Genomic DNA, 14,529 nt, shown 5'->3' with positions numbered 1-14,529 from the left:
TATCACTGTGTATAGACATCGAAAATGTAAAAAGCCCATGTGAGTTAATTTCTATTTCTCTTCCTATGAACAAGGAAGTCTCAGCTACTCCTTCAGCACCATGCCTGCCTGCTGCCATGCTCCCACCATGAGACTAGACTAAAGCTCTGAACCCGTAAGGCCACCCCAGCTAAACGCTTCCTTTCATAGGAGTTGCCCTGGTCATGGCATCTCTTCACAGCAATAGAACAGTGACTCAGACAGAAGTTGGTCCCAGGGACTGGAATATTGTGGTAACAAGCCTGACCATGCTGTTTGTTGAAGGAATATGGAAGACTTTAGAACTTTGGACTACACGTGATTAGATACTTAGTAATTAGAGGTCAGTGGGTCATCCTAGGAGGAGAAGCCAAGACCATGCCAAGGGCAATTTGAGCTGTGGGGGCCCGGCTCAAGAAGTTTCAGAGGCAAACAAATTAGTAAGGGGCCTAGACACCATTCTAGTCACAATTAGGCAAAAAATAAAAAAAATAAAAAATATGTGGGTGATTTTTGCCCTTGTCCTAAAAATCTGCCTGAAGCTAAGTTGAAGAGTGTTATATTAAGGGCATAGGCAGAGGAGATTTCCAGACAGCCTCCTATCGACTGTGTCGTGTGGTCATGACTGGTCACTCTCTTGAAGATCCGTCATGAAGAGGCGCAAGCTGGACAGAAAGAAATATGAAATGTAGAGTTTGAGGATAAAAGGAGCGCCGTGAAGAATGCTCAAGGTTAACAGAGAAGCCGGATTCTAAATGCTATAAAGGGAGAGATGAGCTCAGGGGAAAACCCCACCCAGCGAAGCTTCCAACTTGTGAAGAGAAATAAAGGAAAAGCTTAAAACATTGAGGGAAACCATCAACTGCAGAAAGACGATGAAAATGTAATTGGATGGCGGTGAGGTCCAGACTGTCAGGCTGCAGAACATGGTGGCTTCGGCCACTTGGTTCTCTGGCTTTAGGGTCAAGGATACAAGAACAGGGTTATGTAGTCTCTCTCAGTTACTAAGGAAATGCACTGAAGGAGGTTGTGGCGTAGGAGAGTTCTTGCATAGAGGCCAAGCAAGGGCATTGCATGAGGCCGTGCACGTGAAGCCTGGACCATGTTGGAGACCACAAGATGCTCAAGATGCCGGGGCTGTGGGATTCCAGCTGAAGAGAGCTGCAGACTGATCGTGAAAGCAGACTAAGAGAGACAAATGTGTTCCAGCCAACAAAGCCGGAAGAGTAAAACATCCGAAGAGTGCTTAGACATCGGCGTGGAGACACAGTTTGGCCTCTACCTTCAGTTTTCAGTCTTGCCCTGGTCCAGTATTTCCTCAGATTACTGCCTTTCTTTTTTTTTTCTTTTTTTTTTAAAGATGTATTTATTTATTATATATGAGTACACTGTAGCTGTCTTCAGACACACCAGAAGAGGGCATCAAATTTCATTACAGATGGTTGTGAGCCACCAGGTGGTTGCTGTGATCTGAACTCAGGACCTCTAGAAGAGCAGCCGGTGCTCTTAACCACTGAGCCATCTCTCCAGCCCCAGATTACTGCCTTTCTACATTTCAAAATGGTGAAGTATACTTTGTGCTCTGACAGGTTGGATTATGTGATCTGCTTTTTGATTTTTACGGGGGCTTACAATGAAGAGATAGTCATGAGTCTCAGAGAAGATTTTGGCATTTAGATGTTTTAAACAGTATTGAGATTGTGGTAGGCTGTGGGGACTTTTGAAGCTAGGTTGAATCCATTTCGCCTTATGATATGGGCAAAGACCTACTATGGGGACAGGTGGTGGAGTGTGCTGCTTTGAATAACGGCCCCATATATATTCATGTCTTTGAATGATTGGAAATAGCAGGCTGCCATGTTTTCTGCTTTGATGTTAGTGGACTAAGCATCCGAAACAAGCCTTGGTCATGGTGTCTCTTTATAGCAGGAAAACAGTGACCCAGACCGCCTTCGGTCTACCACTAGGTCACTCCAACAGCCCGTGACTGGGGGCATTCCATGAAAGGGATTCTGACTCTGCTGCTGAATCAAGCTCCTATAGCTGAGCAGTTTAAGTGTTAGCTTTTATAATGCAATATAAAACGGACTTCAATGTTTTTAAAAAGGATCCACAGCTGGGCATGGTGGTGCATACCTCTTACCCCAGCAGCAGGGAGGCAGAGACAGAGACCAGCCTGATCTACAGAGTTCTAGGACAGCCAGCGCTATGCAGAGAAACTGCCTCAGAAAAACCACAACAACCAAAAACAGACCTTACATGACATTTCAAAAATGAAGAAACAGAAATGCAACCCAGGGGAGCAAACTCCCAAAAAGCGGATTTCCAAAGACCACGAGCCAGTCAAAACGGCTTGGAACAGCTGGAGGCTTTTAGTAGTCTGGGGAATGTAGTCCCGGAAAAGCAGAGAGCTAGGCGCTTCCGCTGAAGCATTCTGGGAATTGTAGTTCCAGCACCAGCGGCGACTGAGGTGATTTCCGCTCCCTCTAGGCAAGGCTGCCTGGCAGTATTTCTGCTGAGGTGAGACCCTGCAGCGTTCTGCGATCCTACTGTGCGCTGGTGTCTCAGTGTGTCCTCTCGGGGTCTGAGTCTGCATCTCGGGGAGAAGCGGGGCACCAGTGGCAGCGGCCGGTCTTCTCTGGCCGGGCCCTACCTGAAGCGGCGCTGCCCCGGATTCCTGGACCCATCTCAGCTCCCCGGGCGGAGTCCAACTTCCCACTGGAGCCTGGCGAGGAGCTGCGCTGAGAGATGGCCAGTGTCCTGAAGCCTTAAGGAGTAGGCAACTCTGGCTTTGATGTGATTTTTTTTGCATTTATTTATTTATTTATTTATTTATTTATTTATTTATTTATTTATTTATTTAAAGAGTGGGGCACTTTGTAAAAGGAATAGGTCAGAAAAACTACGTGGTCAGACGAGGCGGCAGTCACCCATACCCTTTGAGCCATATCGCAGGGCTAAACTCCCATGTCCGTGGGAAAAAGAGACTTGGTGGAGGCTCTTGCAGATGAACTACGTTTACTAGAATTTAGAATTTTCAGAGCGAGAGAAATTTAGGGCTGGGGATCAAACTCCTGTGTATATGAAAATAATACTATGTAAGATAGATGTCACAGTTGACAGACCCTTCTGAGAGGTCATGACACGGCGTTTATCAGAGAGTCCAGGGCTTAATCATTGGTTTTTCTGGGAATCCCATCACCACAGGCAGCAATGTGGAGGTAGGAGCGCCCGCATCTCTGAAGCTTCCAGAATTAGAGAATGTGGTGGGTGGGTCTGGTAACCCGCAGGGAGAAAAGCCTGGACAGCGCGCACAGCACTTGGGGCTGATGGGGAAGCTGAGGAAGCCATGTGGACCCACTGACCTAGCACTGTTCTCACAGAGCCCTTCCTCCCCCAGCTTGCTTCCCAGAGCCCCGCCTTGTCTCAAAGAGAAGAGAACAATGACCAAGTTCCAGGTGAGTCGGGTTGCTTCCCCATTCCCCTCAGCGCTAGGGTTGAGAACGGACCCTGCATGCTGGGAAGGGCTCTGCAGCTGAGCCTCTCTGAACTGCATGGAGTAAGAGGGGAAGCTGCTGAGAGGAAAGGTCTGGTAGGAGGAGGGATGAGAGGACAGGGGACACGTGCTCCAAGTGCACTGCACACAGGAAAGTGTAAAAGGATAAATTAAAAGAATCAGAGAAGTGGGCTGGAGAGACAGCTCAGTAGTTAAGGGCACTGGCTCAGTTTGATATCCAGTACCCACAACTATAACTGGAGGATGTCCAGCCCGCTCTTCTGGCCTCCCAGGGCACCTGCACACACACACACACACACACACACACACACACACACACACACACAACATACACGTACATTTAAAAAAAAACCTTTAATTCACCTACATTAAAAAAATTACATTTTCCACCATTTGAGTAATTTTATTTTGTAAACCAGTATGAATTCTTCATACTCATGTGGGTCAGGGATTATATTTTTCCTTTAGAAGTTTGTATTATTATGTGAGGGGGTTGTTTGGGAGTTTGCTAGGGAGTTTTTGTAGACATCACAGGATATGTTTGGGGCTCTGGCTTTCTTCTTCCACCTTGCCAAAGCAGGTCTCCTGTTTCCGGGACTCTGTGGAGACAGGCAGATCCCTGGTGCCCACTGTTAGCTGTCCTAACTTATTTGACAAGATCCAGGCCACTGAAGGACCCTGTTCCCAAAGGAACAAAAACTGAAGGCCTGTACCAGAAGGCTGTCTTCTAGTTTCTACATACATGTGCACCCTCATGCACACAGATCACTGGTCACCCTCATTTCCTGCATTCGGAATTCATATCCTAAATAACCAGGGAGCATCTGGCTGCCACCATCCGCATACCTTCTGGGGTTGACTCACCTTGGGCGACATAGGCTTCAAGAAAGAACAGACTTTACTGATGGAGTATTCTGAATCTGAAATTCATAATGCTGCACAACACAAAACTTTTAAATGACGTCATCGCTCATGGAATGTGATTCAGAGCCGTTTGGATTTGGAGATGAAGGCACACCAGAGCTGTACTGCCCAGGAAGAGCTGGGCATCGCCAGCTCTCTCCAGTATAAGTCAGCACATTACTCCCGACATGGGTTGGTGCTCTCTAACTCTGAAATCTGTGACTTCCCATTTAACAGCAATGACCCAGCTGTGGAAATGACATCAAGTTCCATGCACAGTGTCATCTCTTTTCTGTCCCCTCCCTACTCTGTAGCCAACCCAACTGGATGCTGATGTATGTGTTAAGTTCACACCAGCTAGAGTCATCAGAGAGAAAGGAGCCTCAGTTGAGGAAATGCCTCCTTAGGATCCAGCTGTAAGGCATTTTCTCAATTAGCGATCAATGTGGGAGAGCCCAGCCCACTGTAGGAGCTGCTGTTCCCAGTCTGGTGGTCCTGGGTTCTATAAGAAAGCGTGCTGAGCAAGTCATGATGAGCAGGCAGTAAGCAGCACCCCTCCATGACACATACATTAGTTTCTGCTTCCTGGATCCAGCCCTGTTTGAGTTCCTATCCTGACTGCTTTCTGTAGTAAACAGGAACATGGTAGTGTAATTGTAATAAAGCCTTTTCTCCCCAGCTTATGTTTTTATTCATGGTGATTAGTCCCCACAATAGAAACTGTAACTAAGACAACAGGCTCTGTGTAGACAGGTGCTCGGGTCCTAGTGACATCGAGAATGGAACTGAGGTGTCATGTGTTTGCTGTGACAGGAGGCAGTGACGTTCAGGGACGTGGCCGTGGTCTTCAGTGAGGAGGAGATGCAGCTTCTGGACGCTGCCCAGAGGAAGCTGTACCACGATGTGATGCTGGAAAACTTCAGGAACCTCCTGGCCGTGGGTGAGGACGGTCCCTGTGTCCTTGGCGATGTCGGACATTCACATCCCGTGTGTCTGTTGGGCTCCACTGCTTTCCTTTTAGGTTGACTTGGTTTGTACTTTATGTCTATTTGAGTGTTTGTCTGCATGTGTGTCTGTGCCACGTTCACTCTCGGTGCCCACAGAGGCCAGAAGAGGGCATCAGATCCCTAGAACTGGAATAGCACGGTCGTGAGCCACCATGTGGGTGCTGCCAACCTGGGTCTGTGGAAGAGCAGCCAGTGCTTGGACTTGCTGAGCCATCTCTCCGGTTTCCGTTTTATTTTTACAGTGCATTTTACTGCGGGTGTACGTGTGTGTGTGTGTGTGTGTGTGTGTGTGTGTGTGTGTTTTAGTCAATGCCATGACAACTCCTATAAAGGAAAGCAGTTGATGGGGGCTTGTTTCCTGTTCCTGAGGCTTCACTGCTGTTGTGGTGGGCAGCATTTAGGCAGACATGGTATCAGAGTTCTAAAGAGAACAGGAAAACAGAGACACTGGGGCTGACGAGCATTCGAAACTCCAAAGCTTACCCACTCTGACCCATTTCCTCCAACAAGGCCACACCTTGTGATATCTGTCCATCCTCCCCATTCCTTATGGACCAAGCATTCAAACTCAGTGTTTGAATGGGCCGTACCTATCCAAACCACCACATCCCGCTCCCTGGCCCACGTAGGCCTGTAGCCATAGCAGAATGCAAAATGCCTTCAGTCCCACCGCAGACGTCCCCAGAGTGTATCACAGTCTCAACCTAAAATACCGAAGTTCGAAGTCTCTTCCGAGACTCTTCTATACGGAGTATATCCTTCTATAAAATCAGAATCAAAAAGCAGATCACATGACTCAACATACAATGGCACAGACCATTGGAAAAGGAAGGAAAGCGAGCCCAGTGAGGAAATTCTGCACCAAAACAAGAAGAGAAACCAGGAGAGCAAACTCCCAATGCATCAGTGTGACGTCACAGCGCCCTGCGGCTCTCCACCTCCTTTCAGCTCTGTTGACTGCGTCGCACTTCTTCCCCTTGGGCTGCTTCCACTCCGTGAGCAGCTTTCCCTGAGGTTCCATTCCTCTGGCTTCTCTGACCTCTTGAGGTCTCCAAGGCAGTCCAGGCTTCACCCTCCAGCCTCACACAGTGCAGGGACAGCCCTCCCACACGCATGGCCACCAAGTCTTCCCTTTGCTGCAGGGAGTTTCTACAAGCTCTTTCCTGTATCCTTGACTCGCAAAGGTTAGTACAGCCACCAGACGCCCAGCCCTTGTTCTGCTCACAGACGGTGCTTCCCCGTCCCTCAACTGAAGAGTCCTCTGTATCCCTCTCTGCCTTGACTCTTGGCCTCCCATTTCCCTCAGTAAAATGAAGTTGTTTTCATGTGTCTTCGCCACTGCCGCTTGCTTCTCTCTGCCCCGACTTCCCTTCCCAGGTGGAGTACCAGCCTCCCCTCCGTGTGTGTGCTCAGCAGCCCTCACAGACGAGCTCTGAGGGGTCGCTTCACACGTGTCTGCTGCTCAGTCTCTGCTGGCGTCTGAGCACTACTAGATCCATAACAGTGTGTTACGAGCAGCACACCCAAGAGTTTTAGTCACACGTGTGAGCAAGGGCTCCATGAAGCCCGTTTACCCTCATGCAGCTGCGGCAGCAGCAACGTCCATCGTTAGAAAGCCTTTCATGTTCCCCACGAGAGCATCCCCTCATTCCTGACCCACAACCTCATTCTTCTACTTTTCCCCCACTGACAGTAACTGTTCCGCTGTGTCATGGAAGCCACCAAGCTGCATCCTGGGAACTCTGATCATCTGTTTCACTCGTTTCTGTTTTCAGCTTCAGAAGTTGTCCCTTTCGCTGTCATTTTCCATCCTGATAGTTTGCTCTTGGGTCGTTTTCTTGTTTCCTTGGGGGCCTGTCTGATAGTGTAGCAAACCTTGTTATTCTGTGGTGATATCTGCTGTGATGGGTTGGCAGTTGAGCGTTTTCTCTTTTGAACCCTTCTTCCTGCATCGTTGTGAGCTTGGCATTCTTAGGTTGGAGAGTAGGCGTTTAATGAAACCCACTTGCTCCTGCCTGTGCAGCCTGCCTCCCCACCCCACCCCCTGCCCTGGAAAAGCCCTTCCCTAATCAACAGGCATATTTTGAATGTTTTCAGTCTTTCAGTCTTAATGCTTTATCTTTCTTCTCCTATTTTCCAAGTGAGTTGTGTGCTGAAGTTATTTCAGTCTCTCCCTACATACCTGTGATCTCAAACACAGTGGCTTCCTTGAGCTGGATGTCGGGCTTTTGTTGTGTCTATGATCCCTGTACACCTGTGCTCCCTGCACACCTGTGATTCCTGTACACCTGTGCTCCCTGCACACCTGTGCTCCCTGTACACCTGTGCTCCCTGCACACCTGTGATTCCTGTATACCTATGATTCCTGTACACCTGTGCTCCCTGTACACCTGTGCTCCCTGCACACCTGTGATTCCTGTATACCTATGATTCCTGTACACATGTGCTCCCTGCACACCTGTGCTCCCTGTATACCTATGACTCCTGTACACCTGTGCTCCCTGTACACCTGTGTTCCCTGTACACCTCTGCTCCCTGTACACCTGTGCTCCCTGCACACCTGTGCTCCCTGTACACTTGTGCTCCCTGTACTCCTGTTATCCCTGTACACCTGTGCTCCCTGTACACCTATGATTCCTGTACACCTGTGCTCCCTGTACACCTCTGCTCCCTGTACACCTATGATTCCTGTACACCTGTGCTCCCTGTACACCTCTGCTCCCTGCACACATGTGCTCCCTGTACACCTGTGCTCCCTGCACACCTGTGATTCCTGTATACCTATGATTCCTGTACTCCTGTTATCCCTGTACATCTGTGCTCCCTGTACACCTGTGCTCCCTGTACACCTATGATTCCTGTACACCTGTGCTCCCTGTACACCTCTGCTCCCTGTACACCTGTGCTCCCTGTACACCTGTGCTCCCTGTACACCTCTGCTCCCAGCACACATGTGCTCCCTGTACACCTGTGCTCCCTGCACACCTATGATTCCTGTACACTTGTGCTCCCTGTACTTGTTATCCCTGTACACCTCTGCTCCCTGTACACCTGTAATCCCTGTACACCTGTAATCCCTGTACTCTTTCTCTCAGCCTCCGAGGCCTCCATGCCTTCCCAATTACATTCTGTCATCTTGGCTCCCAGTCAGGTGCCCAGATCTGTCTTCATGTCACAGGCAGACAACTTAGGACCAGATAGCTCTAGTTTTCTTTGTTTCTTCCGGTCTCAGGAGTAGTAAGACTCATGCATACTTTAGCCCACACCATTGCTCAAGTAAAAATGCCAAAATGCTGGAAAGTTCTTTCTTCCCATTATCCATCTTCACAGCTACACGCAGGGCTGGCGAGGCAAGTATTCAGTATAAGTAGATGCTGAAGGTGTCCTGAGCCTTCCCTCCTGGGTTCACCTCAAATTTCCTACCATGGTCAACTGTGGCTTGCTCTTGAAAGCGCACACTCTTTCTGATGCTAGTATTTAGCTAATGTTTCCAGAGAGAAATGAGGGCTCAGATCCTTATCTTTGCTGATATCACCTTCTATTCTGTTTTTTCAGGAGGCCATAGTCCATACAAGATAGAGAGTCTTGACTCAACAGGATTAAGGTGCCTTTCACTGGGGTGGCTTCCATGTTGGCAAATGATAGGCCATGATGTCAAGAAACAGGCCAAAGCTCCTAATGTTTTAGTAAACATTCAAGGAAAGAATTCTCACTTCCTGAAGCAATGCCACTCCTGCCACGGGGGAACAGAAGAGCCTCCCTGGGTCCCTGAGGAAGACGGCTGTCTGGATCGTCTCACAAGCAATTATCCCAGCATTACCGAAAATCAGGAATTTCTGTCTGGGAGGGCTCAGAGTTCTTGGAGTAAAACACATCTTACTGAGAGATGGAACCATGGGAAACCCTGTCCTCAGACTCTGGTGAAAACCAAGCCACAGCTGTTGGCTCTGGGTGTTGACATTCTGAGTTGCATTTCCCATCAAGATAACAGTGTGCTGCATGAAAGAGACAAAGTCCACAGCAGCGGTGACTGTGGTAAAGTCATCTTTCCTGTGTCATCCCTCATCCAGTCTTCTGTTTACACAGAACAGAAGGCCTACCAGTGCAGCAAGGGCCAAGAAGCCTTTATTGACAACCCCAGTCAGGAGATTCATCAGCAGATCCTCTTAGGAAAAAAGTCCCCTGTACATAGTACACATGAGGACACCAGGCATAGCTCCAGTGTCCCCATTCAAGAAAGTGTCCATCCAGGAAGGAAGCGCTACTGGTGTCACGAGTGTGGCAAGGGTTTCAGTCAGAGCTCAAATCTGCAGACTCACCAGAGAGTGCACACAGGGGAGAAGCCATATACTTGCCCTGAGTGTGGGAAGAGCTTCAACCAGAGCTCACACCTGTATGCTCACTTGCCCACCCACACAGGCGAGAAGCCCTACTGCTGTGACAGCTGTGGGAAAGGCTTCAGCCGCAGCACAGATCTCAACATTCACTGCCGAGTGCACACTGGAGAGAAACCTTACAAGTGTGAGGAGTGCGGGAAGGGCTTCACACAGAGGTCACACCTCCAGGCCCACGAGAGAATTCACACAGGAGAGAAGCCGTATAAGTGTGGGGACTGTGGCAAATGCTTCAGTTGTAGCTCGAACCTTCACACCCACCAGAGAGTCCACACTGAGGAGAAACCTTACAAGTGTGGCGAGTGTGGGAAGCGCTTCAGCTTGAGTTTCAACCTCCACAGCCATCAGCGGGTCCACACAGGAGAGAAGCCATACAAGTGTGAGGAGTGTGGGAAGGGTTTCAGTTCAGCCTCAAGCTTCCAAAGCCACCAGCGGGTCCATACGGGAGAGAAGCCGTTTTGCTGCAGTGTGTGTGGAAAGGGCTTCAGTCAGAGCTCTTATTTTCAAGCTCACCAGAGAGTTCACACTGGGGAAAAACCGTACAGATGTGATGTGTGTGGGAAGCGCTTCAACTGGAGCTTGAATCTCCACAATCACCAGAGAGTCCACACTGGAGAGAGACCGTATAAATGTGAGGAGTGTGGGAAAGGCTTCAGTCAGGCCTCAAATCTGCAGGCTCATCAGAGCGTCCACACAGGCGAGAAGCCATTCAGATGCAGCGTGTGCCAGAAGCGGTTCAGTCAGGCCTCGCACCTCCAGGCCCACCAGAGGGTGCACACAGGAGAGAGGCCCTACAAATGTGAGACATGTGGGAAAGCCTTCAGCCAGAGGTCCAATCTCCAAGTCCATCAGATAATTCACACCGGGGAGAAGCCGTTCAAGTGTGAGGAGTGTGGGAAGGAATTCAGCTGGAGCGCAGGGCTTAGTGCTCACCAGAGAGTCCACACAGGAGAGAAACCCTACACGTGTCAGCAGTGTGGAAAGGGCTTCAGTCAGGCCTCACACTTCCACACGCACCAGAGGGTCCACACTGGGGAAAGGCCCTACATCTGTGGCATCTGCTGTAAGGGCTTCAGTCAGAGATCACACCTGGTCTACCACCAGAGGGTCCACAGTGCAGGGAATCTCTAGCTTTGTTCTGTTAGGTGGGCTCCATGCTGCTGATTGTTAAAAGCTTCTCTTAAAACCCAGAGGCTTCAGGAGACTTCACTGGAGGTGTGCTTCTCTTTGGGAGATCAATTTTTCTGTCATTTTTTTTGAACCTAGATTTCTTTGGCTGTCCTGGAACTTGCTCTGTAGACCAGGCTAGCCTTGAACTTACAGAGATCTGCCTGCTTTTGCCTCCTGAGTACTGTCATTAAAGGTATCTGCCCAGCTGGCAGATCAGTTCTTTACAGATGCCAGAAATGACATACGAGAGGATAATTGCTCTATAAATGTGTTGTCACCATGTGTAGGAGTTGTAAGGTTGCTGCCCTCAGGCTATGACAGGGCAGGAAAATCTCAGAATCTTTCCAAGGCTGCAGTAAGGGCTTTAGCCAAAGCTGGTGATTGGCAGAACCGTTGTTGACCGATGCATCACTTCCTCATAGGGAGCGCCCCTCTGTATCTGCTGTGCAGAACTGCATGTGGCTCAGGACCCCGCCATTTCTGGAGCAAGTATAAAAAGCCCCTGTAAGTAAGACTCAAATTTGAGAACCCTCACCAGCCTTCAACCCTGCATCCATATTGGTTCACATTCCCCAGTGATGTTATAAGGGGCCTTGGTCGGCTTCCTTGAGGTATAGTGCTTCCCAGTCAGGTCTGCCATGTGTGGCCCACTTGTCTAGCCATGGTGCGTTGCACACACAACACTCTCTCTACTGGATGACTTTTAGTATTTGTACTTAATAGACCAAAACAATGCTCTTTTTGAAAGTTTTGTATTTATCAGCCCAATAAGGTGAATTGAAACTTACTTGATGGGAACATTGGGTCCTGAATTCACTGGGGACAGGGCTTTTTTACTGTAGTCACTGCTGCTAATGTTTTTACGAAGTACTGCTGTTAACAAAAAGGTTCTCAGTCAACTTGAGTTGTTAGTGAGTGGCTTCTCCTTTGCCTTCATTCTTAGGTCAGATTGTCCTCCCTGACCAGAGTTGCTCTAAGCCTCTGCCCTGAATTTTAGACTGATTTGTGCTCCCCCCACGGGTTCTTCAAGGCTGTGTCGCAGATAAAGAACAGAGTTATTGCTTACAGCTCCAGGGCTCTGAAGAGCAAGGGTTCAGCAGGGTGCCACTGGGTCATCTGATAGCAAGGGGTGTGTGGACTGATATAGGGAGGGCCGGAGATCCTGGTGTCCACATGGTGGCTCACAACAGCTGTAACAACATCTGTAACCACAGTTTCAGGGGATTTGATACCATCTTCTGACCTCCAAGATCCCAACACACACACACACACACGAGTGTATATGTATACAAATATTGATTCACATAAATAAACCTAAAACCTTTAAGATGTAGAGAGAATCAGGACCTCCTACTGTAACAGCCTGTGCTCCCTTGGGAGGCAGTGTCCCCCTGGCAGTCACAGCTCCAAGTGCTGGCTCATAAATCTCAGAAGGAAGGAAGAAGAAAAAGAGAAACGGCAAATTAGTTCACACCTAAACTTGAAGGGGGACAGGTGGACGCAGAATTACAACAGAGCAGAGCGACTGTGCCAGAAAACAAAAGAACGTGACTTTACTGGCTCCATGCTAGTTCAGAGGTGACGCTGCAGGTTCAGTAGTTTACAGCGTAAGGAGGGCAGTGGTTCCTGCTCCCCATCGGGAAGGGTTGGGTCAAATCCATGCTCTGCACCAAGAATCTGCCATCCTCAGATGTCTTCAGCAAAGTGCTTGGAGAGCAATAGCTTCATTTTCTGTATTCTCTGGACTCCATCCACATGAAGCTTGAGTTTTCAGCAGCTCGCCCAGGGGCTTCCCTCTCTTGAACTCTACAGGATTTCTTCCTAGGCTCTTTTGTCAATAGGTTATTATTTTATTACTATTATTCTATTGATGGAAATTAAAGAGGTAAACATTACAGTATCAAAAAGATTGTAAGCACTAATTAATTGGGTTCAATATTGGCAATGGAAGTGAAGATGAATGAACTGACAAGTAGCCTGATAGAAATTACTCAATCCAAACCATAGAGTCTAGGCTGCAAAAGTTACCAAACAACAGGCAGTGGCTCACACCTTTAATCCCAGCACTTGGGAGGCAGAGGCAGGTGGAACTCTCTGAGTTTGAAGCCAGCCTGGTCTACAGAGTGAGTTCCAGGACAGCCAGGGACACACAGAGAACCCCTGCCTCAGGTGAAAAAAAATGCTTCTGTGTCTGACATTGTGGTGCACACACGGATAGGTTTAGGCAGGAAGATCATGAATTTGGGGCCAGCCTGTGCTTCAAAGTGAGACTGTGGCTCAACAACCATAAAAGATTATGTCCAACCTAGCTGAAAAGCATATCAGAGAACTTCACCATAGGTGACTGGAAGTTATACAGACTGAGCCAGGCATGGAGGTATATGCCTGCAATCCCAGCACTTAAAAGATGGAATTAGAAGGATTAGTAGTTCAGAGCTTTTCTCAACTACAGAGCAAGTTTGAGGCTAGCCTGGATGACATGATTTCCTGTATTTTTTGTTTGTTTAAGTAAAACCCCAAAACTGAAGAAAATAAGCATCCTATAGTAATATAACATGGAGTTTAATATTGGATGGTTAGAAACCCATGGTGGGAAGCGGGCGATGGGGAGGACGGGAAGGAGAGGATAGGGAGAGCAAGAAGGACGAAGGCTGAGAACTGTCCAAAAATAATAAAACACCTTGCTGGGAACATTTGGTCAAGACACAAACAACACCAGGGTAAAGTGGCATGGGCGTTGAAGAGATGGGAGCCAAGACCACCAGGAGTTCAAAGTCCTCTCTAAGTAAACACTGATTTCTAGTCCAGCCGGAATTTAAAAGGAGATCCTACCCCAAAACCGAAACATCCTCATCTCCATAGTCAAGTGTGACTCAATAACCCTTAAATCCTGGTACTCAGGAGGCAGAGGCAGGTGGATCTCTGTGAGTTCAAGGCCAGTCTGGTTACTACAGTGAGTTCCAGGACAGCCGGAGCTACATAGAGAAACTCTATCTCTAAAAACCAAACAAAAATTTAAAAGGAAGAAGAGGAGGAGGAAGTGGTTGTAAGCATCTTCTATGTCCTACTAACTAGGACAGTATCAGCTGTAAACTAAGCAGTGCTGCACAGGGGGAACGTGGTATGGAAAGCACCTTCAGACTGATGACTCTAGTCTTTTCTAGGAAGAGCCAAGCTCCCAGGAAGAGGAACCTTAACTCCTTTGTGTCTCAGGCCTCAACCCCAAACCTTCTCTGCCAGTTCTGCTCCCTGAAAGGACCCAAGCCAGGGTTTCTTTCATAGTTTCATCAAAGACTCTAAGGAAGCCCTGGATTGATCTAAACCAGAATAATTTATCTGTGGATGAGGTGCCTCTGGAAGTCAGAAGAATGCATCGGATCTTCTGGGACTGGAGATCTCGACAATTTTGAGCCACCATGGAGATGTTAGGACTTGAGCCTTGGTCTTCTGGAAAAGCAGCCAGTATTCTTAACTGTTGAGTCATCCTTCTAGCTCTGAGAGAGCTTTTTATGCAATATAC

At 48.4% G+C, this 14,529-nt stretch overlaps 1 protein-coding gene across 1 annotated transcript; it reads left to right on the top strand.

The window, feature by feature from the left end:
• Nucleotides 1-3,461: 3,461 nt before the first annotated feature.
• LOC308413632 (uncharacterized protein) lies at nt 3,462-13,289 on the top strand (the record flags this gene model as incomplete). The annotated part of the gene is made up of 4 exons (XM_080908687.1): nt 3,462-3,476; nt 5,252-5,378; nt 6,394-6,440; nt 9,360-13,289. 4 exons carry the CDS (start codon nt 3,462-3,464, stop codon nt 10,968-10,970), a joined length of 1,800 nt encoding a protein of 599 aa, XP_080764813.1. The 3' UTR covers nt 10,971-13,289.
• Between the last annotated feature and the right edge of the window lie 1,240 nt (nt 13,290-14,529).

This window comes from Micromys minutus (assembly GCF_963924665.1).
Source record: "Micromys minutus genome assembly, chromosome: 32".
In the NCBI taxonomy this organism is placed as follows: domain Eukaryota; kingdom Metazoa; phylum Chordata; class Mammalia; order Rodentia; family Muridae; genus Micromys; species Micromys minutus.
This window is presented reverse-complemented; position numbering and strand designations above follow the sequence as displayed.